The following is a 21,644-nucleotide window of genomic DNA, read 5'->3' as shown; positions in this document are numbered from 1 at the left end:
AGTACTTACCGAAAAAATCCAAAAGAATGTTAAATTAAGCCCCATTTTGTGCCAAAATTGCCCGAAAGCTGTAATTCGGGTCCAATGGGGGTATTATCACCTGATTTCACCAAAATACTGGTGGATTTTTTATTTAGACACTCGAATAGATCAAAATAAGTTAAAAAGCCGAAATAAAAGCATGTCAACCTAAAGAATTCAAAAAATGTCTCAATTTTCGTAAGAGTGTAAACTTTCTTTTGACTCTTAAAATGTTGGGTTATTTTATCAATCTTCATTTATTTCATAATTAAGCTTATACAAGGCCTAGTATTTTCTGGATTTTAATTCACCACCAAACACTTAAAAAAATTGTATTTGTGCTTTATATTTATTGTATCATTATACCGGTGTAATTATGCTATTAAAAACTTTTTGTGAGGTGTATACTTTCTTTTGACTCTGACTGTATGTGTATGTAAACAAACATATACACATATGTCAGTTACATTTTAATCTGAAAATTAAACGACAATTTCAAAATAAATATCTAAATATCTAAAATTCTCAACAAAAAATATGGTTTTTCGCAAAATTCAAATGTTCCCAGTTTTCAAGGGATTGTGACGAAAAATGTATAGAGGAAATGTCGCTAATGTAAGTAATGTGGTGTATCTATATAACATAGACCCCATAATCATTGTTAATTTTGCCACCAATCATGATTTCCTTCTATCTATGTATTTTCAGCAAAACCTACAGATCGAACTCACGGCAATACTCTGGAAACCTATTCTTCATTTTTATCCTTAATCCGACAAGCAGCCACCACAGAACTCTCTCATCATCATTACACCATTTCGTTCTTCATCTTCAATATAACTCTTAAAACTCTTATCATCTTATACTGGATGAACACAACGGAGTATATATAATATCTCACCAATTCGCGAAAATAAAATGACTGTTCTATCCTGATGACCGAAAATAAATGCCTATTTTTCATAGTACTATCGGAAAAATGATCAGAAAATCATTTCGCGAAGAGCTAGAAACGTAATTTTTTCTGTGTTTGATACGGAACATCATAGGCTCATAATTCCTACAAGATTAAAAACGTAGATTCATTCGCTTAGGGATAAATAAGCTATCATTAACAGAAATTTAGGTGTTCTATTCTAATGACGTGGAGTGTATATCCTAAACCAAATATGGATTATTGACCATTACCATGTTTACTAAATCCCCTTGTAACTTTGATTTGTATTTTAAATGTTCACCTCATTCTTCTGAAATAAAATAATTAAATAATACATTTGAATCAGCCTTCAGATGTTTTACTTTTATTTAGAAAACATCCATAAATGTAGTTGCTTAACTAGACAATATAAGTCCCAAAATGTTACATATTTTTTATAATATGAACAATTTAAACAATACAATATTCTTTCAATATACTGAAGTTTACTTCCTTTTGTTTTACTTGGCGATGTTAGACATGTCAGCAATTTAAGCGGTGCGCCGGCGGAGAACCTTGATCAGTTGACGAAATTTGGACGACAGAAAACATTATTGCATGGCTCACGGGATACCTCGTAGATTTCTTCGGATTAAGGAGGCGATACAAATCGGGTTTGGTCGTCTTGGGTTGAGGAAGAGTTCGTTAAATCGAGCGAATGCAGACCAGACGAAACAACCAACGTGGTCACCATAAGCTAATTCCAACATGTTGATCATGTCAAATGTCGTAATTTCAATGCCTAGTATGTTACGCAAAGCCCGACCTTAATCCTTGTAGTAGACGATGAGGGCCCACGAGGGCAATGCGGCGATGATAACACATGGTACTACGACCAGCACAGTAGTTTCCAAAAGAAAATTGTCTAAAAAGATGAACGTTTAATATGTTGACTTAAGTTAACTGGTTCGAAAGTATTGAAAAATTTATAAAGGAACACTTACCGAAAACAGGTTTTATCTAGCAGCTACCATGGGCTCTTAACGGGGATGGCTATATTTTTACTACAGGTAGCCCTCTCTAGCCTGATTCCAACGATGAATATTTTTTTGTCTGGGAAATGTATGTTTTCCCGACATATGGGACCAAAAGGAAGTACCTGCACAATGATCTGTTTTCCAACCAAAGGTGGTTCAATCATAAACAACGATATGTTAATAAGAAATGACCAAAGGGAATTCAAAGACGACATCAATGATGTCACCACTCAGACACGACGAGCATTACCAGTAGCCCATTATTCAGCAAATAGAGGTTTGGTGTTTTGTAGACTTTTTAGCTGACAGCATGTGGTTGATGATTGTATCTGGATGTTGTTACTCAGGATGCGTACTTTGAACGCTGCTGGCAAGCAAATGTTCTTTTCCTTAGTTTGTCATTCTGAATACACATTGCTAAACTCTGCAATAACATGAACAAATAAACAAAAGCATCAAAATCAGAACTTTTTTCACGAAGTCACAATTTTCTTCCCAGAAACAGAAAAACGAAATTTCTATCTGCTTCTACGCAGTTATTATAGCGAAATTTTCACAGAATTCCGATATATCCATAATTGGCCGTGATGTCTGTTTCATTTCTTGCACACTGCTTACCATATTTGGTCGCAATTTTTTATTCTGCTCCAATCAAATTATATACACAAATATTTACGAGAATGTAAACAAAACTGTATGTTATTATTGTTGTAATTGACATACAATAGCAACAACAACTTTCATATTGTTTCGAATGCATGGTTGTATTTGGCAGCTCAAGGACGGGTTTTTCAAATGAGATTACCTTCTTATTCTGCCATGAAATGTTTCATACTGCTATAAAGGAAAAACAAGATTGAAAAAATTTTAAAAAATTAAGAAAAAACAGTAATTATTCGAATCCCACTAACAGTTCAATCGCGGTTTAATACAAAAAATTTCATGAATATCATTGAGAAAAATTGATTTTAAATATTAAATCGCGAAAATTGCATCCAAGCCACTGTATATTTTTTTATATTTTGTATTAGATAGCTGATAAAGATTTTTTCTATTTAGACCAATATTAAAGAAGTTGTGAATATTTCTGTCCATATTGTTTTTACAGACTTGGTCTTTTTCAAGGTGCGATATCTCTGGAACTGTTAGTCAAAAAAAAATCTGAAAATATACTGAAATGTTTTGCTGATGAGCAGCATCAACACAGATAAAAAAGGAAATCAAAAGCCACTTTTTGAAAAAGTGTGCGATTTCACCCAAAAATTCCCATATACATACAGTCAGGGACAAAAGTTTACATACACCCCCTAAATCTCGGGTATTAGGGCTAGTAGTGATTTTTATGAAATTCCAAGTATGCAGTTTTATTTCTTCTCAATAATAAACAACATTTAATAGAACACAAGTACATTCCATAAAACAAATAACGGTAAGTTTTACAAAAACCTAAAAATGATGGGGACAAAAGTTTACATACACCCCAAGGAAATATGCGTATTGCCGTGCAATTTATGGAATTAACAGCAAAATTTATACATTTTATTGTTTTGGCGAATGCCTCTGGGTGTTTGAGATATATTTTAGAGAAAAGAAAATAATTTTTGGGGGTCAAATGCCGTTATTTAAGGTCAAACTTCTTGTATAGCTTGTTAAAGCCGACCTTTGCTTAATTCTTTGCGTTTTTAGGTAATGCACTTTAAAAAAACCACAAAAGTAGTGTCAGATTGCAAATTTTGAGACCCCAGAAAGCTTTGGAGTTGTTCTTGTGCAAAATATTGCTTTTTGGACGTCGATAAATGCCCGCTTTTCATCAGATTTCTCAGGAAGTTAATAGATTCCGCGGAATTCTTGGTGCAAATTACATATAGAAGGCCTTGAATTGCCTTGTAATATGGTCTGATACAATCCTCTGACATCAATTGAATCAGAAATGTGAAATATTCTGTTACAAACCTGTTCCCGAAGCTTCCAAAGCATCAAAATGTAAGCACTACCAAAAAAGCATGAAATTTGTACTGTGATCAACGTCGTTTTCGTATTATGATCATTACCGTCACTATAGGGACGAAAAGTTTCGTATAATTGTACATTTCTGAGTTAATTGATGCCAGAGGATTGTATCAGACCATATTACAAGGCAATTCAAGGCCTTCTATATGTAATTTGCACCAAGAATTCCGAGGAATCTATTAACTTCCTGAGAAATCTGATGAAAAGCGGGCATTTATCGACGTCCAAGAATTTATATTTTGCACAAGAACAACTCCAAAGCTTTCTAGGGTCTCACATTTTGTAATCTGACACTAATTTTGTGGTTTTTTTAAAGTGCATTACCTAAAAACGCAAAGAATAAAGCAAGGTCAGCTTTAACAAGCTATACAAGAAGTTTGACCTTAAATAACGGCATTTGACCTCCAAAAATTATTTTCTTTTCTCTAAAATATATCTCAGACACCCAGAAGCATTCGCCAAAACAATAAAATGTATAAATTTTGCTGTTAATTCCATAAATTGCACGGCAATACGCACATTTCCTTGGGGTGTATGTAAACTTTTGTCCCCATAATTTTTAGGTTTTTGTAAAATTTACCGTTATTTGTATTATGGAATATATTTTTGTTCTATTAAATATTGTTTATTAGTCAGACGAAATAAAACTGCATACTTGGAATTTCATTAAAAATCACTACTAACCCTAATACCCGGGATTTAGGGGGTGTATGTAAACTTTTGTCCCTGACTGTATGTATGTATATAATTTTTTTATTTCATATATCATATACACATTCCTGGTTGAGCATTTGAAGAGAGCGGTCATAAGAGTGTAAGTGAAGCGACAAAGAATAAGTGAAGCGAAAAAGAAGAAGTGAAGCAGCTATAAAATTGGTGTCTGCCTTTGTCTTTTGTGGCAATTGGTTGTGAAGCAAAATTATTTAGTGGTAATTTTATTTTACCATTGTAAGAATTCATCATAAAGTTTTGGAAAAGTGGTGTGGCTGTTCATTAGTTGATTGATTGTGGAATCGATGAAAGAAGGAGTTGAGGTTATGGACGCAATGGCGTCTGTACCTCACACAGACGGCCAAAATGGTGATGTAGAAATGCGTGATGGTGTGAGAAAGAAATTAATACGAAGAAAGGATGGTTTGCGCGACAAATTTTGTGCAGCAACAAGTGTGAATGTTGGTGGCAGCACAACTACAGACAATGGAGATGGTGCAGGTGTGAAAAGGGTAATCGAAGAAAATGGTGGACATGACAATGCTACAAATGGTGGCGGAGAAGTTACTGCTGATCTAAAGAAGAGGCGTTTCAATGACGAGGTTGTGTTGTACACAACGGAGTATAAGGGTAAGTTCATGGTTTTAGTAGATACGAGTGAGGTGGAAAATATTAAGAACAAGCGCGTTAGAAACGGCTTGTATTTCGTTGAAAAAATCAAAGATATTAAATCCAAAGATTTGGATAAGATGGTCCGGGTCGAGGCCATTGGTGTCACCCTGTATAAAATAACGTTTGAGGACATGGAGTCAGCAAATGACTTTGTTAAAAATGAGGAAATTAAAAAGAAGAAGATGCGTGCTTTCATCCCGAGGAATTTCGTGGAGACTTATGGGGTAATTAGAAATGTACCGGTTTCGTTCTCTGAGGAGGACCTTCTAGAGGGCATTGTCTCGGACAGAAAGGTTGCCTCTGTGAGGAGGTTTGTAAGAAAATCAGAAGATGGGGCTGAGCCCAGACCTACGGAGACCATCAAAGTCGGTTTTTATGGAGATGATCATCCCTCATGGGTGGTGTTCAATCACACAGTTCTGGTAGTCAACACATACTATCCTGCTATTCGTCAGTGCTACAATTGTGGAAGGCTGGGACATACCAAAATGGGTTGCCGATCGGATCCCAGGTGCCTCAAATGCGGTGACAATAACTGTAAAGGGGATTGCAATGTTAAAATATGCATTTTATGCACTTGCGAAGACAGTAAAAAGTGTCCGAAGTGGGAAAAAGAGGTATCAACAAACAAAATTATGACGCACAAAAAGCTCTCCAAAAAGGAGGTCCTTGACATGTACCACAACCAAAATCGTTTTGACATCCTTTGGGATGATTCTAATTTCCCTTCTCTTCCTGCAAGTAGGAAAGAAAATCGTGGCGCATCGAAACAACACACTGAAAAGAGCATTGATGAGGAGATCAATGAGATGATGACACCTTTCACATATAGTTCGGTGTCGAAAAAACCAAAAAAGCCCTATATTCATAAACCTGGGGTGCAGATGCAGAACAGAATGTTTGGAGAATCAGTTCCATCAGCTCCGGTCTTCGTGAGGGAAGATCAAAAAACAACAGAATTGGAAAAAATCACCAGGGAACTCTTGAAATTCATGACGGATTTCTTCATAAAATCCGAAAATCAGGTAGCTGTGGAGGCTATGGGCCATTTTCACAAACGTATTCAAAAATGTGGCATCACACTAGATGAAGGGGAGAGAGGAGTATTGGATAACAATCATGATTGAGTTGCTAAAAGTATTTCAGTTTAATATCCAATCCTTTAAAAGGAATAAAAATTTTGTCGAATTCTTTATAAACAAACATAATTACGATGTGGTCATTCTGTCTGAAATTTTTTCAGAGGACAGAAGACACAACAATAAACTAATTAACTTCAACTTAGTACAAAAGTTTAGGTCTGATGGCTATGGGGGAGTAGCCATTGGTCTAAGAAAACACATAAAGTTCACCAGAATTGTATATGATACGGAATATGACGTTATAATTATAAAAACAACAAACCTGCAACGAAATTTCACGTTTGTATCAGCATATTTCCCACCTTCTATAGCGTTTCAAGTGTTCAAGGAAGAAGTTTCTCGGCTTTTCAATGTGCTGGAAAACTTGGAAAATGTTATTGTATGCGGAGATTTCAACGCCAGAAACCAGAACTGGGGAGACCACATGACCTCAAGAAAAGGAAAAGAGATCGAAATGATTGCCATGGAAACTGGATTATTATGTATTAACAATGGAAGAGAAACCTTCAGGAGGAGTTTGGATTCCCAAGGCTCTGTTCCTGATCTATCCTTTGTTGGCAGCGGGATTGCTGCGAAATGGAATGTCATTGAGGGCAACTTTGGAGGAAGTCATCATCTTCCAGTGTCCATTGAAATAGAAACCGATTCGAGAAGAAGGGGTAAATTCCTTCACAAGAAAAAACTGATGAAGGCTCTAGGGGACTTGAGTTTGGAGCCGGATCTTAACATGATTGAGGAGGCAATGAAAGAGGAAGTTGAAGCGGCGACCAGTGTTCCAAGGGCTGACAGGGTGCCGAAATATTGGTGGAAGGACGAGTTGACGACGGCGCACAGGAGACAGCTAGCTGCGGTGAAAAAAGCCAGAAAGTATCCCAGCTATATAAACCTGGAAAATGCAAGATTAGAAGTTGAGGCATGGAAGAAGATGGTGGAAGCAGCGAAAGCTGAGAGCTTCCAAAAGAAAATTGAAGAGATAAACAGAAATGCGAACACAAGGGAGGCATGGAGATTTTTAAACAACATTCGGAACAGAGAATCGGGTGTTGTAAGCAATTGGAACAATGACAACAACATGGCTTACCTGCAGTTTTTAAAAGATCAGGTGCCTACTGGTGGGGCCCAGAATTGTGTGGAATTTGAAGTTGTGCATTGTGAAGAAAGAATCTCATTTGATTTTGAGCACTTTGAGAAAGTACTGGAAGGTAAAAAGAAAGGCTCTGCAGCAGGAGAGGACAGGATTACGTACGAAATGCTCAGAGCGCTGCCAGGGTTGTCTAAACGGGCAGTTCTGACGGCAATGTATGATGCTTTTATAGACAACAACATCAAAGATCTCCAGCTATCATCAAAATTGTTCCTATACCAAAGCCGAACAAAGATCTGAATGAAATCTCAAACTACAGGCCGATATCTCTAATCTCCGTGTTTATTAAATGTATTAACCTCATGCTAAAGGACAAAATTAATGATTTTTTGGATGAAAATAATATCATTCCTGTAAGAAGTTTCGCATATCGCAAACATTTGTCGACAGCTACATGCTTAAACGAGTTTCTACACAGGGTTGCCTTACTAAAGGCTAATAATTATAAAGTGTTGGTTTTATCTCTTGACATAAGCAATGCATACAACTGTGTGGAAGTTGATATTCTAGCAAAGATTCTAAATGAATATAGATTCAATCCACAAATTTCAAGGTGGATTATAAACTTTTTGTCCAAAAGATTCCTACGAATTGGTTCTGATGAAGTTGAGGTAACAAATGGCATCCCGCAGGGTAGCTGCCTGTCCCCTATACTATTCAATTTGTACACTGCTAAACTTCATACGTTGGAAGATAGTAAGACGATGTTATTCCAATATGCAGATGATTTTCTAATAATGGTCTTTGACCTAGCCAAAGATCACTTGCAAGCGAAGGTTGGCGCTTTTAAAAGAATGTGTGGGCATTTAAACCTATCATTTAATCCATCAAAATCAAACTCGGTCTATTTCGCTAAAAACAGCATCAAGCAAATCTCGTTATGTATAGATGGACATCAGGTAGAACAAGTTAAGAAGCTGAAATTCTTGGGAAGAATTGTAACTAACTCCCTGGTAGTTAGAGACCATTATGAGTACATTAGCGAGGAAGTGAAGAACAGAATCAATCTTTTAAAATGTCTCTCATCTATAAAAGGGGGTTTGCATCCTAAAATATCTCTCAACACTTTCAAAAGTTTTGTAAGATCAAAGGTGGAATATGCCAGAACTACAACGGCTAATGCACCAGAGTATGTGAACAAGAAGATTGAAAGAATACAAAATGAGATGTTGAGAAAGAGTCTTGGAGTCCCAAAATCCACTCCCATCCATTCAAGGTATGTCCTTGCAGGAGAATTGCCCCCCAAATATAGGGCCAAAATGCTGACGGCCAAGGAAATTATGAAAATTGCTGTGAACAATGAAAGACTTTATGATATAATTTCAGATAATCCGAGAGTAAAATCTAGCTACAGTGTGATCTTTCACGAATTTGCAGACATCTTTGAGAAGGTTAAAGTGCTCCCCCGTGCCAGAACTGATAATCTGAAGATCAGAACTAATATCTTGCCATGCACTAAGAAAAATGTGTCCACTGATATGGTTTTGGCTACTGTCAATTATGAACTTAATCACTACAGGCGGCACAATTTCGTTGTGTTTGCGACAGATGCGTCAGTTGGGCAAATGGCCACAGGATGTGGTGTATTCAACATTACTAAAGATCAACGATTTCTCCACAAACTAAATGTTAAATCTTCGTCTACATTCGGCGAACTTTATGCGATTAAAAAGGCGCTAGATATTGCGGCCGAAGATGGTTATGACAAATGTGTCATTTTCACAGACAGCCTTGCGGCCTGTAAGGCTTTGGGCTCTGTGGAGAGTGACAACTTTCTCGTTGCTGAATGTCATGATATTGTAAGGAAATCGTGTTTGGAGATATGTCATGTGGTCTGGACCCCAGGTCACAGTGGCGTCAAATTCAATGAATATGTTGACTACCTGGCAAAGCAAGCAGTAGAGGTGGGAGCCCCGGTGGACTTTAGCCTCTCCCCTACTGTAGCCCTTAACCAGATTGAAATAAGAATCAAGAGCTGTTGGAATGCTGAATTTGCACAACTGTCCCAGGATAAGGGGCGTTTTTTCTATGAAATCGTTAATAACGTGTATGAGAAGCCCTGGTTTAAGAAGATTATCCTAAGTCCCAGTGATACCAAACTTTTCAACAGGCTGTTAGTTGGTCACACCTACAACAAAGCATATCTGCATCGCATTGGTGCCTGCGGAAGCAATGCATGTGAGGTATGCAACGTACCTGAAAGTGCTGAACACTTGATCTTTAATTGCAGCAGATTCGCAACGCTGAGAAACAAATATCCCCAACTTTTCACGAAACATTGTAGCTTGAATACCCTTTTAAAAACTAAGGATGCTGGCCTAATAAAAGCCATCATTGATTTCATCAGGGAAGCTAACCTGAACCTATGAACCACCACATCTTTTCCTATACTGTGATACCCACTCTGTGATATTTACTCTTTATTATCTAAACCTTAACCCTACACCCTAATATACATATACTCTAATACCCTCACCCCTACGTTCATACATCTTAACACCCTCACCTCATAACCTACACCTTAAAATCAAACACTAAACCTATACCTCAAAACCTACATCCCAACATTATACACCACAACCTAAACCTACACACCTTTAACCTACATCCTAAAAAGCATCACCTGAATACTACATAAAATCACTTTACACTGTGATATTAGTTGCTAAGTTTTCTACCTAAACTGACGTGGAACTATACTTATGATAATTTCCGATCCCACACCTTCTTTTGGCCATTTTTTTATATCTTTTCAACAGCCTTTTTGAAGAATCATACAAATACATGGACTGCTGTCCTTTCGATTTTGGATACGTTGTTTGGAATGCTGATGTCAATATCAACAATTTGCTCACTAATTTGTCTGCTATTCACGCCTCAAGCTGGAGTTCAAGTTTTGAACTAGTTACACTTGGTTATCTCTGTCTCAACCAGGTTTTCGTGAGTTGTCTTAATATCTTTAAACGATTAAATTATTCTCAAATTAAATGTTCACTTATTGTGATATCGCAACTAAAGTACCCTTTGCACTTTTCTTCTTAGTTTGGTTCCTGTTACCTGGAGTAGCAGTCGATTTTTTGGAGTTAATTATCGGATCACTATATACTACTTGTGGAATACAACCTAAATTTGGAATATAACCTGGCTATTGCATCCAAGGATCGCCAATCTTTATTTGCTGCCTTGCAAGGAGGCGCTCGAAACCACACACACACACACATATATCATATAAATTAAAAATGGTTTTACGGGACCTTTTTCATTCATTTGTGCAACAGGAAATATTTTTTTTAAAAGTAGTTTGCTTGCGTCCGTTTTTAAAACTTAAATAGAATAAACTTTATTTTAGTCGTTAATAGGCAAAAGTTCATTAATTCTTGCTACATTAAAAAATTTTTAGAGAAAAAAGGTAAAAAGTCATAACCTTAATATGCACCATGGTGGCACCCAAGCATTATATATCCTTATCCATACTTATATTAACGTACATGCAATATTTTTTACTGAATACCAACCTTTATATATTTATTTCGAACAACAGAAGCTACACAATAGAAAATCAAGTATTCGATGACATTTTCGTCGACGATTCGTTAACGAAAATTCTGAAATTGTCTTGTACGACAATATGCATGACCTTGTCTTAAAAATGTTCAAAAAAGCGTGCTATGAAATGATTGTTGACATATTGATTCAATTTTCATTTTGAAATAAATGTAAGATGATATAAGGTGTGTTCGTTTACTCAATAATTTGTACAAATTCGTACAAGTCCAGTAACTTCTTGCAATCGACTAAGCTCTTTTGCATCATACTGTAGAGTAAACGAACAACATCCAGTAACAATTTGTACAAATTTTGAGTAAACGAACACACATATAATCATGCTTTGACCAAACAGCGGTAAGTCAAAATAATAATGTAGGTAGTGAAGTTATGGGGGATTCCGAAACTTCCAGGGGTTTTTAAAGATGCGGCTGTGGCATATGGTAAGATTATAGATTATATTAGCAGTTATTGTACAACATCCATACATAATATTTTCTTTTTACATAATCCATAAATAAAGGAGGTCGCCCCCTCTATACGTTGTGATGAGAAAATGAGGAGCGGATAAGTTCAAAGGAGTATATTCAGGAACGAATTATTATTAATGTAAGATAAAATTTATAAAATTATATGTATATTTTTATAATATAATAAATATAAAAATTTGACACACGACAAGAAAATGAAATTGTCTTTAGTAGGGTCGTTAATTACAAATAGCAAGACAGTGTCTGTAAAGCTGTCGTCAACAAAATAACGGGTTTTTTGTTTTCGAAGTCGTCGTCGACGACTGCTTCGCTTACCTTGTCGCCCATATTGTCGTGCATGAATACTGGGACACTTGTGTGAAAAAGTCGTCAACGATACAAAAGGGCTGTCTGCAAAGAGTCGTGGACGAATTGGAAATGTCGTGTACGACTTATCAATGTTGTCTTAAAGACATTTTCTATTGGGTACATACATACATGTTTAATAAACATTCACATGCCAGAGAAGGGTATTCCAATCCTTCGTTCGTTTTTTTGTTTAATACGGTTTATATTTGCTCTGTTCCAGAACCTGCAAGAAGCTACTATTTTTTACAACGATAACATTTTTTCTTTATGTTATCGGGAAAAGTAGTAAAAATTAGTAGATTCTTGCAGTTCTGGAACAGACCAATATATTCAAAGACATAAAATGTGTTCCTTTACGTTAAAGTTTCATAAAGTTTTACCACTTTTACCATTTTTAACTCGGAAAGCTATAAATACAGGGTTTAAAATGCTAACGCCATATTGGCAAAAGCACCTATTTCTCCGAAATATGTTTAGCAACAATGAACAACGGCAACACGTACATAGCAACAAATTTCACAAAAATATTGCTAGCTATGCTGATGCTATTTGATATTAGGTGTGTCTTTTTACTTACTAAATGTTGCTGAAACATTTTTTTCAGCAACTTTTCCTTTATACAACTGTCAAAATCTGAAACATTAGTAATAATTTTACAAATTATCACGTAAAAAGACACACCCATTGTTGCAATAATAAAAAAGCATCGCACACGCATACTTATATTTTGCAGCACACATGATCAACACATATCAGAATCGAGAATAATACCCCGGTTACACTATTGAAGGTTAACCCACTGGGTTTAATAGATCCAGTGGGTTAATCTTTGCTGGTTACACTTAGCTTTTCGAGGATATAAACTGTCAGCTGATGTTTGTTTACGTATACATACAAAATAACTAATAAAGTCGTGTTTAACACTTTTCAATTTCTCGCATGAGATATCGCCCCTCTTTGCTCATATTGGTATATTTTACACACAGGGATACATTTTTGTATCAAGGTATCAAGCGTACTTTTTGTTAAAAAAGTGTCTAATAGAAAAAAAAAATAAATAATTTTATGATTTTCAAATAACTTTATACGGCGTTTATATTATAGTTTTTTGCAGGGTTAACCTTCTTTATGAGGATTTGTTTGAAGTATATACAATGGAAATGACATTTGAAACCCAGACCCACTGGGTTAACCTTGTTATATATAAACGGCCTATAAGATTTGTTAACTCCATAAAATCTCATGCGACTAATCGTAAACGTGTAAAACACGACAAACTCTGTTGCAAAAACAGTTGCAACTTTTGGTACTTTTTGAGTAGAGTTGGATTTTTTTGCACAAATACCGAATACAACACTGTATTTTTGGTGGATTTATGCCGGATTTAAAATAAACCCAGTCGTGAGAGGATTTAATTTTTGTATGGCAAATCTGGTCAGATTTGACCAGATTAAGCAATAAATCCTCATAAAGTGGGTTAACCCGGCAAAAAACTGTAGTGTAACCGCACTATAAACAACAAAGTTTCAACGGCTTAGCCATGTTTTCAGCAAACAATTGTTTCTGAGATCATGGTTACCAGTGTAATGCATTAAACTCACGATATAATTAATTCCACTTTTTCATTCAAAGAACATGTGAATTTTTGGTGAAGCCGTTCAAAATATATTTTTTATTTTTAAACAATAATAATTAGTATTCTTTAGGTTCTACCATATGATGGGGGCATTTTGACATTAAATAACACCTTTTTTATTACTGCGTTGGCAACCCTAATCACTAAAAACACCCTCTGTGGCTAATAGCCCATTTAGATATGACTTCATTAGACGGATTTAGCACATTATCAGGTTTTATTTGCTAAATCCAGCCAAAATCTACCAGATTTCCCATAAAAAAATAAATCCTCGTAATGAGTGGATTTGTTTTAAATATGGCATAAATCCTCATATACAACTCTGTTTTTTGCAACATGTCGCTAGAAAATACAAAAAGTTGCAAGCTGACACAAGAAACAAGGTAGATGCATCGGTGAATTGCTACACTAAAAATAATTTAAAAAGTAAAAATTTGTAAACAAGACGGAAAAATTAAATTTGTTTTGATGTACAAAGTTGATTTTAATCAACCAAGACTAATATTAACGATGTCTAAACGATAAAATAATTCGATTATTTATTTTAGATGGGCAAACTGCGATAAAATAATTCTTTATTTGCTCTTTAGTTAGAATAATGTACTAATATTTTCAGTATTAAACAATAAATTTGTAATTTGACGTATGTTTTTAGAGACGAATTCAATTTACAAAAAATTCTTTTGACGTTTCAAATTCGATCAGATGGGCTGATGCATCTACCTTGGTAATTGTGCTATGAAGAAAAATCAGCTGACTGTCATTTAAATCCTCCAAAATGTATATCTAAATGCAATGAGATTTGTACTGGATTTATTAAATCCAGTCGAGGATTTATGGCTAGTCTAAATGAGCTATAATTCGCTGCGACGAATGGTCAGCCGACTGCTAAATATGTAGCGTGGTTGTCGATTATGCCTAACGAAAAAACGATTAGGCGTAAAAAACGAAATAAGCAAAAATGTACAAAAATAAATATGCGTTCGGTTGCTTATTTAGCCGTGTGTGTGAATATTGTGTAGCAGTTGAAGTGTACAGCTAATGCTAATGTTTTTAGATGCTGGCTTTTAAACCCTGTATAAATAGCTTTGCTCCTTTACGTTAAAGTTTCATAAAGTTTTACCACTATTACCATTTTTAACTCGAAAAGCGTTCCTTAACCCCAAAAAGTAGTAAAACTTGAAGCAACATTTAAGAGAGAGCATCCCAAAATGGCTTTCTCCTTTACTAATTTCTGCTCGACTGTCAAACTGCTGATTTGACATTTATTTGACAATTCAGGCAAAAGAAAAACAGAAAACAACTCGCAAAGCAAAATAAAATGAAATAAATATAAATTACACTGTGCCACAAATTGGAACTCAAGGTCTGTGCGGTGGAAAATTCCTTTTGGAGATGAAAGCCCTTAGTGAGTATATTAAGAACCCAAAAGGAAATTTTCCCCATAGGTCAAGTTTCTGAGATATCGCGTGATGAATTTTTTGAATTTTAGCCTATGATGCTTGAGAAAATAGCTTTATATCTCAGTTTGCCGTTATTGTAGCTTCGTTTTGAGATTACATGTCTTCAGTCAAATCGAATGGCGAATCTTTTTGTAGAACATTTCATTCTTCTAACTCAATTCCTTTCATGTCGTTTTCGTCCTTTCTTTCTTGAACCGTAGTAATAGTACCACAAGATGAGATTTTACAGCATCCAAATATTCCACAAAAATGTTGCTCAGAGAATTTTAGGTACGGTTCTCATTGACAACTAATCGATATTGTCACGTTTTCATTGTCTTTCTTGACATTTACCCGGTCTTTGTTCAGAAAAAACCTATGTTTTGTTTTTCTGTATATTCGTTATTTGTTATGTATTGGTAGGTGGACATACCCATTGGTTATCGCTTATATTAACATCTGGGATGCATCTGAAATATTTACCATATATAGCTCCCGACATGCTGAACACGTTATTGACAAATTTTCTTGGAAAATAGATCCGGTTATCTAATATTTTGAACCGGATATAGCGATATAAAACCCGGATTTTGTACCGAATTTAAGTAACCGATTAAGCTTATATGTATACCATTAGAAAGCTAATAAAATTGCCAATCAGGGAAAATAAATTTTTTGACAGCATCTTACCTGAGTTCGGTGCTAAAACAAAAAACCCGTATTTTTGAACCGTTTTTAAGGAAAAATATCACTGCGCGTAAATATGAAGATAAATGCTTGGTGGGTGAAATATTCTATTTGCCGATGAAAGTCGATGAAGTTAATATTATGAACCCGGAAGGACAGTTATGCTATAGGTCAAACTTCTGAGTTATGGCGTGATGCATACATTCTTGATGAACTTTAAGAGCATGACAATAAACCCGTAACATAAATTCCATTTCGCTATAACTCAGAAGATTGACCTATGGCATAACTGTCCTTCCGGGTTCATAATATTAACTTCATCGACTTTCAAATATTTCAGACACATCCCAGACGTCAATATAAACGGTAACCAATGGGTATGTCTACCTACCAATACATAACAAATAAAGAATATACAGAAAAACAACACATAGGTTTTTTCTGAACATTAACCGGGTAAATGTCAAAAAGGACAATGAAAACGTGACAATATCGATTAGTTGTCAATGAGAACCGTACCTAAAATTCTCTGAGCAACATTTTTGTGGAATATTTGGATGCTGTAAAATGTCATCTTGTGGTACTTTTACTACGGTTCAAGAAAGAAAGGACGAAAACGACATAAAAGGAATTGAGTTAGAAGAATGAAATGTTCTACAAAAAGATTCGCCATTCGATTTGACTGAAGACATGTAATCTCAAAACGAAGCTACAATAACGGCAAACTGAGATATAAAGCTATTTTCTCAAGCATCATAGGCTAAAATTCAAAAAATTCATCACGCGATATCTCAGAAGCTGGACCTATGGGGAAAATTACCTTTTGGGTTCTTAATATACTCACTAAGGGCTTTCATATCTAAAAGGAATTTTCCACCGCACAGAAACCTTGTTGCACAGTGTTATTAAATAATAACAAAATATGGACCTATGTTGACAGTTTTTCGTGGAGAACTTTTGTGGCGTCTAAAAATCTCAAATGTGAAATTACAGCTAGTGCGGTTGACGAATGTTGATGGAGAACTTTTGTCGCCACCGAGAACCTCAGATGTAAAATTACAAGTAGTTCGGTAAAAAATTTTAGCTTAAACCCTCAAAATACCGAAAATCGTTAGGTACCGTTATATTTGGGCTATACCTAATTTTTTTTTTGGCGAAGAAGTGTTGTGGCCTCTAAGAACCTCAAATGTCAAATTACAGCTGTTATAGTACGTTTATACATAACCGGATTTAACAAACCCACTGGGTTTCAAACGTCAATTCCATTCCTTATATTTCAAATAAATCCTCATAAAGAAGGTTAACCGTACAAAGGGCTATAATATAAACATAGCCTTATGGTTATTGGAGCTAAATTCCTCAAAATACCGAAAATCGGGAGGTACCGTTACAAACAAACGTATTTCCTCATTAAGGGTTGTTTACACCATCTATCAATGTCGTATGAGATGTCAAATTTTCTACCTGCGAATGTTGTACACATAGTGTGACCACTATGAAAATTTTCATCTATCAAAATGATTTGGCAACTCATATGTAAATTTTTCATTTAGGGAGCGCTCTATTTGATACGGCATTCTCGTATGTAAACATAAATTTATCAGCTGTTTTCTGGCATTCTCAAAAAAAAAAAAAATTGAAAAACAATATCTTTTAAAAAAGAAAATGGAAAGTTATGTATATTTAAGTATTTAGAAAAGTAAATAAAGGGTGTTTATAATGTTATTTTTAGATCGATTGGTCGAAAGGAGCAGTGTTGGAAATTATTGCTTTGTGGCAAAACATGAATGCCTCTATAACCCCAAAAACCTATTCTACCACAACAAACATGTTAGATATTAATTTTCCTTCAACCAAAATTAAAAATTTGCGCAAATTTGTAACTCAACAATAAATGTAAACAATGACAAAAACAGCTGTTTTTATATTTATAGGTTATGTCATACGAAAATAACACTTGTAGGTATGAACGCACAAATTGAAAGTTGTATGGATGACGTCAATTTTGAGAAACATAGAGAATGTCGAATGGGTGAAAGAAATGACAGCTCATATGACATTGATAGATGGTGTAAACAGCCCTTTAATAGATATTATACATTTGATATTTTGTACCCTAATCTCTCTTCCACTACTACAATTATGTGCTGTTTATATTAGAACTTTTTGCAGGGTTAACCTTCTTTGAGAGGATTTATTTGAAATATAAGCAAAAGAATTGACATTTAAAACCCAGTCGGTTTGTTAAATCCGGTTATATATAAACGGGGTATTAGGATTAGGTCAAATAAATATACATTCACCCTTATTACGGTTGGCGTTGTCGTATCCAAAATTGCAAGCTGACGTGTCGTAACGTCTAATTGGTATTATGTATGTTTTTGAACAAAAAAGCAAAAATTTCAATTTTTAAAGAATTCTTTTGGTAACAAACATAATTAGAATTATTAGTAGATCATTTTTAAACTTTTAATTCAGAAGAAAAACTAACCCTATAGTTTTTACAATCAAAATAAGTGTTTGGCGTAGACGTTTTTGTGGTCGTTGGCGTAGTCGTTGTCGTAGGGATATTTTTTGGTACCACGTAACATTTACGACAACGACAATTTTTTTCTCATACAAAATTTAAAAAATATATATTTTTTAATTGTAAAACAATTCGTTTGAAATCATCTTTTGAGCAAGAACTAAGAAATTTACATTGCATCAATCGTTATATGAGTACTCTAACAAATTTTCAATAGAAAGTTTGTCATCTGATAAAGACACGAAATTTATCTTACGCAAATGAATCAAAGTAGAAAAATTTGTATTTATTATAGTTATTTTCCAATATATTTTAACAATCATTGCCAAAAAATTCTTTTAAAATTAATTTGTTTTTATTTTTATATGCTGTCGTTTACAAAATCGGTCACGACTCTTTCCTCGTATTTCAACGCCATACGTAATACCAATTTGTCGTGTTACGCCATACGTAATACCGATTTGTCGTATCAAAAAAAATAAATGTTGTATTTAAACCAAGAAATGCGTTCTGGAAATTACAAATGTATTTCTTTCGATTTTTTAAGGACATAAAATGCTATAAAAGACAAAAAATGTCGTTGTATATAATTTTTCATCATATAAAAATGTATCTTACGACTACGCCAACGTCTACGTCTACGTCACTTGAACGTCTACGACTACGCCAACCGTAATAAGGGTGATTAACTTAAATTTAAATACGAATTAACGGCATCCATTTCTGTAAATCACTATAGAATGATATCCTGTACCCTTATTGCGTTTACCAACACTAACAATTGAGAGCAAAAAATTGTACTAATTTTAATTCACTATAAAAAAATAAAAATATAATTTTTTTTCAAAATTTCACAAAAAAATTACTATAAAGAAGGAAAAAAAAAAGCAATGGGAAAAAGAAAACATATATTTTTACGAATGAGAGAAGTGGAGGATAGTGAAACTTGTTTAGAATAAGAATAGGACAGTGAATCATTTTTCTGATAATAGCAAATATTTCTTCTCTGACGTTTAATTTTATTTTGTTTTATTTGTTTTTGAGAGAGGTCTTTTGGTTTGTTTTTGCCGTCAAGTTGACGGCGGCAAATTTTTGCCGATACGGCGACGAGACTCGTAATATCCATCGTTGCCAGTTCTTTTCAGCCTCATTGTGTCCACAATTTTTCAAAAAGTCCAAAAAATCAAAAAAATTTCGCCATTGCGAATAGTAAACATCTATGGAAGTGCAAGTAGGAAATATACCAATTCGCTTTGAACCAATTTCATTATTACTTAAAAAATAATTTCCCACAAACCCCCTATTTTTTCCGATTTCCCCCAAGTTGGGGAAAAATCCCAAAAACCGGCAACGCTGGCTCATCGGCAGAGTTCTTATTGCAAAAAAAGACGGAAAGTATTTCCAAATAATTACACATTAAAATAACAAATGTTGCGGCAATTGACCAAACAATTATGCCGGTCAGGCGATTTCCAAAAAGCTATTGTACAGCGGACCATTTCCACAACCAATTGTCTACGCGATGGTGACGGTAAGTTTGTGTGGTCTCACTTTCAATTTGGCATGACATAATTTCACTGAATTAATTTCCAAAGGCCAAACAGAGGAGAAAACTGTGATTGTGGACAAGGAGAAAAACATAACCATGATTGGTATAAATCGGCCACAACAACGGAATGCAATTAATGCATCCACAGCGGCGAAATTGTGTGAAGCTTTCAGTGCCTTTGAAGCAGATGATACCTCACCAATTGCTGTGTTGTATGGCGTGGGTGGAAGTTTTTGTTCTGGTTTTGATATTCTAGAAATGGCTGCAAATGACGAGGGCAAGGTATCAATGGAAATGCTTATGATGCCTGAAGGATCTGTTGGTCCAACACGTCGCCATTTACACAAACCTGTAGTGTGTGGCATTAATGGTTATTGTGTAGCTAATGGTTTGGAATTGGCTCTAATGTGTGACCTGCGTGTTATGGAAGAAACAGCTGTATTGGGATTCTTTAATCGTCGTTTTGGTGTTCCCGTTATTGATGGTGGCACTGCCCGTCTGCCGGCCATGATTGGTTTTGCAAGAGCTCTTGATTTGATATTAACCGGACGACAAGTAAATGCTGAAGAGGCACATGCTATCGGGCTAGTCAATCGTATTGTACCAACTGGAAATGCCCTCATCAAGGCCTTAGAGTTGGCTCATGCTTTGGCTAAATTTCCACAAAGTGCTTTGAATCATGACCGAAATTCTTTGTATTCGTCTGTCTTCGAAGCAGCCAATTTCCATCAAGCTATACAGAATGAAATAATGTATACTTCAAAGGAAATTATTGAAGAAATGAAGGATGGTATCAAGTGGTTCAATCAAAGTGAGTACCCATAGCCATTAAAAGTTATATACAGGGAAATCATGAATATTTTCCTGGGAATTTTTCGCCGGAAAATAATTTTAAAAAGTGAAATTCATTTAAAATCAATAGAATCACTTAACTATGGTATATTCTCGCTTAATCGACAAAAATATTTCCATTTTGGTTATAAATATGGAAATAAGAAAATGTGAAATTGGGGAAAGAGAAGAAATTCCGTACGGAATTTTTATTCACGATTGCCCAGATAGAGAGATGTATAAATCCTATAAACGAATACTTATACATAGTAGAAATCTTATCTTTTATCTATAGAAGATTTGGGAAAGGTATTTTATATATAGAAGACCTGGGGATGGTATTCTATGTATAGAAAACTTGTGGAAGGTCTTCCATCTATACAGGTATTGATGAAAGTGTTCTACCTTAAAAGATGGTGTTATTCTATAGAAGACCTGGGAATGGATTATACCTATAAAAGAGCGAGGGAGGTGTTATATTTACATTCCAGGGGAAGGTCCTCTTTAGGCAGAATACCTGTTATATTTTTAATATATTTAACAAGTCTCTTATCTATAAAAGTCCTTCGGCAGGTCTTCTATAGATGGAATACCTTTCTGAGAAAGTACATCTTCATTGAAATTTTTTGTATGTCCCAAAAAGTTTGTTCAACAAAATCTAATTTTTCTTTACAGCCTTTAAGGAGGACAATCGTGATTCATGGCTGAAACGTGACAAATCCATGGCCGATTGGGATGATCAATTAGTGGCCGAAGCTGCTGCCCAAAAGGAAGCCGAAAAACAAGCCCAAGAAAGGGCACGAATTGAAGAAGAAAAACGTTTAAAAGAAGAAAAAGAAAAGAAAAAAGCTGACAAAAAGAAAAAATCTGATGAAACTGAAAATACGCCAAAAGAATAAAGAACAATTTAATAGTTGTTGTAATATAAATGTTA

At 35.0% G+C, this 21,644-nt stretch overlaps 2 protein-coding genes and 1 long non-coding RNA gene across 6 annotated transcripts; 2 read left to right on the top strand and 1 right to left on the bottom strand.

The window, feature by feature from the left end:
• Nucleotides 1-1,300: 1,300 nt before the first annotated feature.
• On the bottom strand, nucleotides 1,301-2,724 carry LOC141391404 (uncharacterized). The gene is made up of 3 exons (XR_012409637.1): nucleotides 2,593-2,724; nucleotides 1,942-2,398; nucleotides 1,301-1,862 (listed from the first exon to the last, which is right to left on the bottom strand). It is a non-coding gene; the product is annotated as an uncharacterized lncRNA (long non-coding RNA).
• A 2,047-nt stretch (nucleotides 2,725-4,771) lies between these two features.
• Nucleotides 4,772-10,867, top strand: LOC141391403 (uncharacterized). Of its 3 annotated transcripts, none has more exons than XR_012409636.1 (3): nucleotides 4,772-4,798; nucleotides 10,413-10,593; nucleotides 10,696-10,867. XR_012409636.1 is itself a non-coding variant. In XM_073964305.1 (3 exons), the coding sequence occupies exons 1-2, from the start codon at nucleotides 5,001-5,003 to the stop codon at nucleotides 10,556-10,558; spliced, it is 471 nt and encodes a 156-aa protein (XP_073820406.1). In that variant the 5' UTR covers nucleotides 4,777-5,000; the 3' UTR covers nucleotides 10,559-10,593; nucleotides 10,696-10,867. The 3 variants fall into 3 exon arrangements, 1 of the variants encoding a protein (XP_073820406.1); XR_012409635.1 differs by having other exon boundaries at nucleotides 4,777-4,913; XM_073964305.1 differs by having other exon boundaries at nucleotides 4,777-5,325.
• An 8,427-nt stretch (nucleotides 10,868-19,294) lies between these two features.
• Nucleotides 19,295-21,644, top strand: Srlp (Spliceosome-ribosome linker protein). Of its 2 annotated transcripts, none has more exons than XM_073962036.1 (3): nucleotides 19,295-19,861; nucleotides 19,926-20,690; nucleotides 21,386-21,644. In XM_073962036.1, the coding sequence occupies exons 1-3, from the start codon at nucleotides 19,759-19,761 to the stop codon at nucleotides 21,607-21,609; spliced, it is 1,092 nt and encodes a 363-aa protein (XP_073818137.1). In that variant the 5' UTR covers nucleotides 19,295-19,758; the 3' UTR covers nucleotides 21,610-21,644. The 2 variants fall into 2 exon arrangements, 1 of the variants encoding a protein (XP_073818137.1); XR_012409189.1 differs by having other exon boundaries at nucleotides 19,656-19,861; nucleotides 19,926-21,183; nucleotides 21,256-21,644.

Source organism: Musca autumnalis, unplaced genomic scaffold (assembly GCF_047663935.1).
Source record: "Musca autumnalis isolate F117 unplaced genomic scaffold, ASM4766393v1 scaffold_1, whole genome shotgun sequence".
Taxonomy (NCBI): domain Eukaryota; kingdom Metazoa; phylum Arthropoda; class Insecta; order Diptera; family Muscidae; genus Musca; species Musca autumnalis.
The sequence above is the reverse complement of the archived record's forward strand: the minus strand, read 5'-3'. Positions and strand labels throughout refer to the sequence as shown.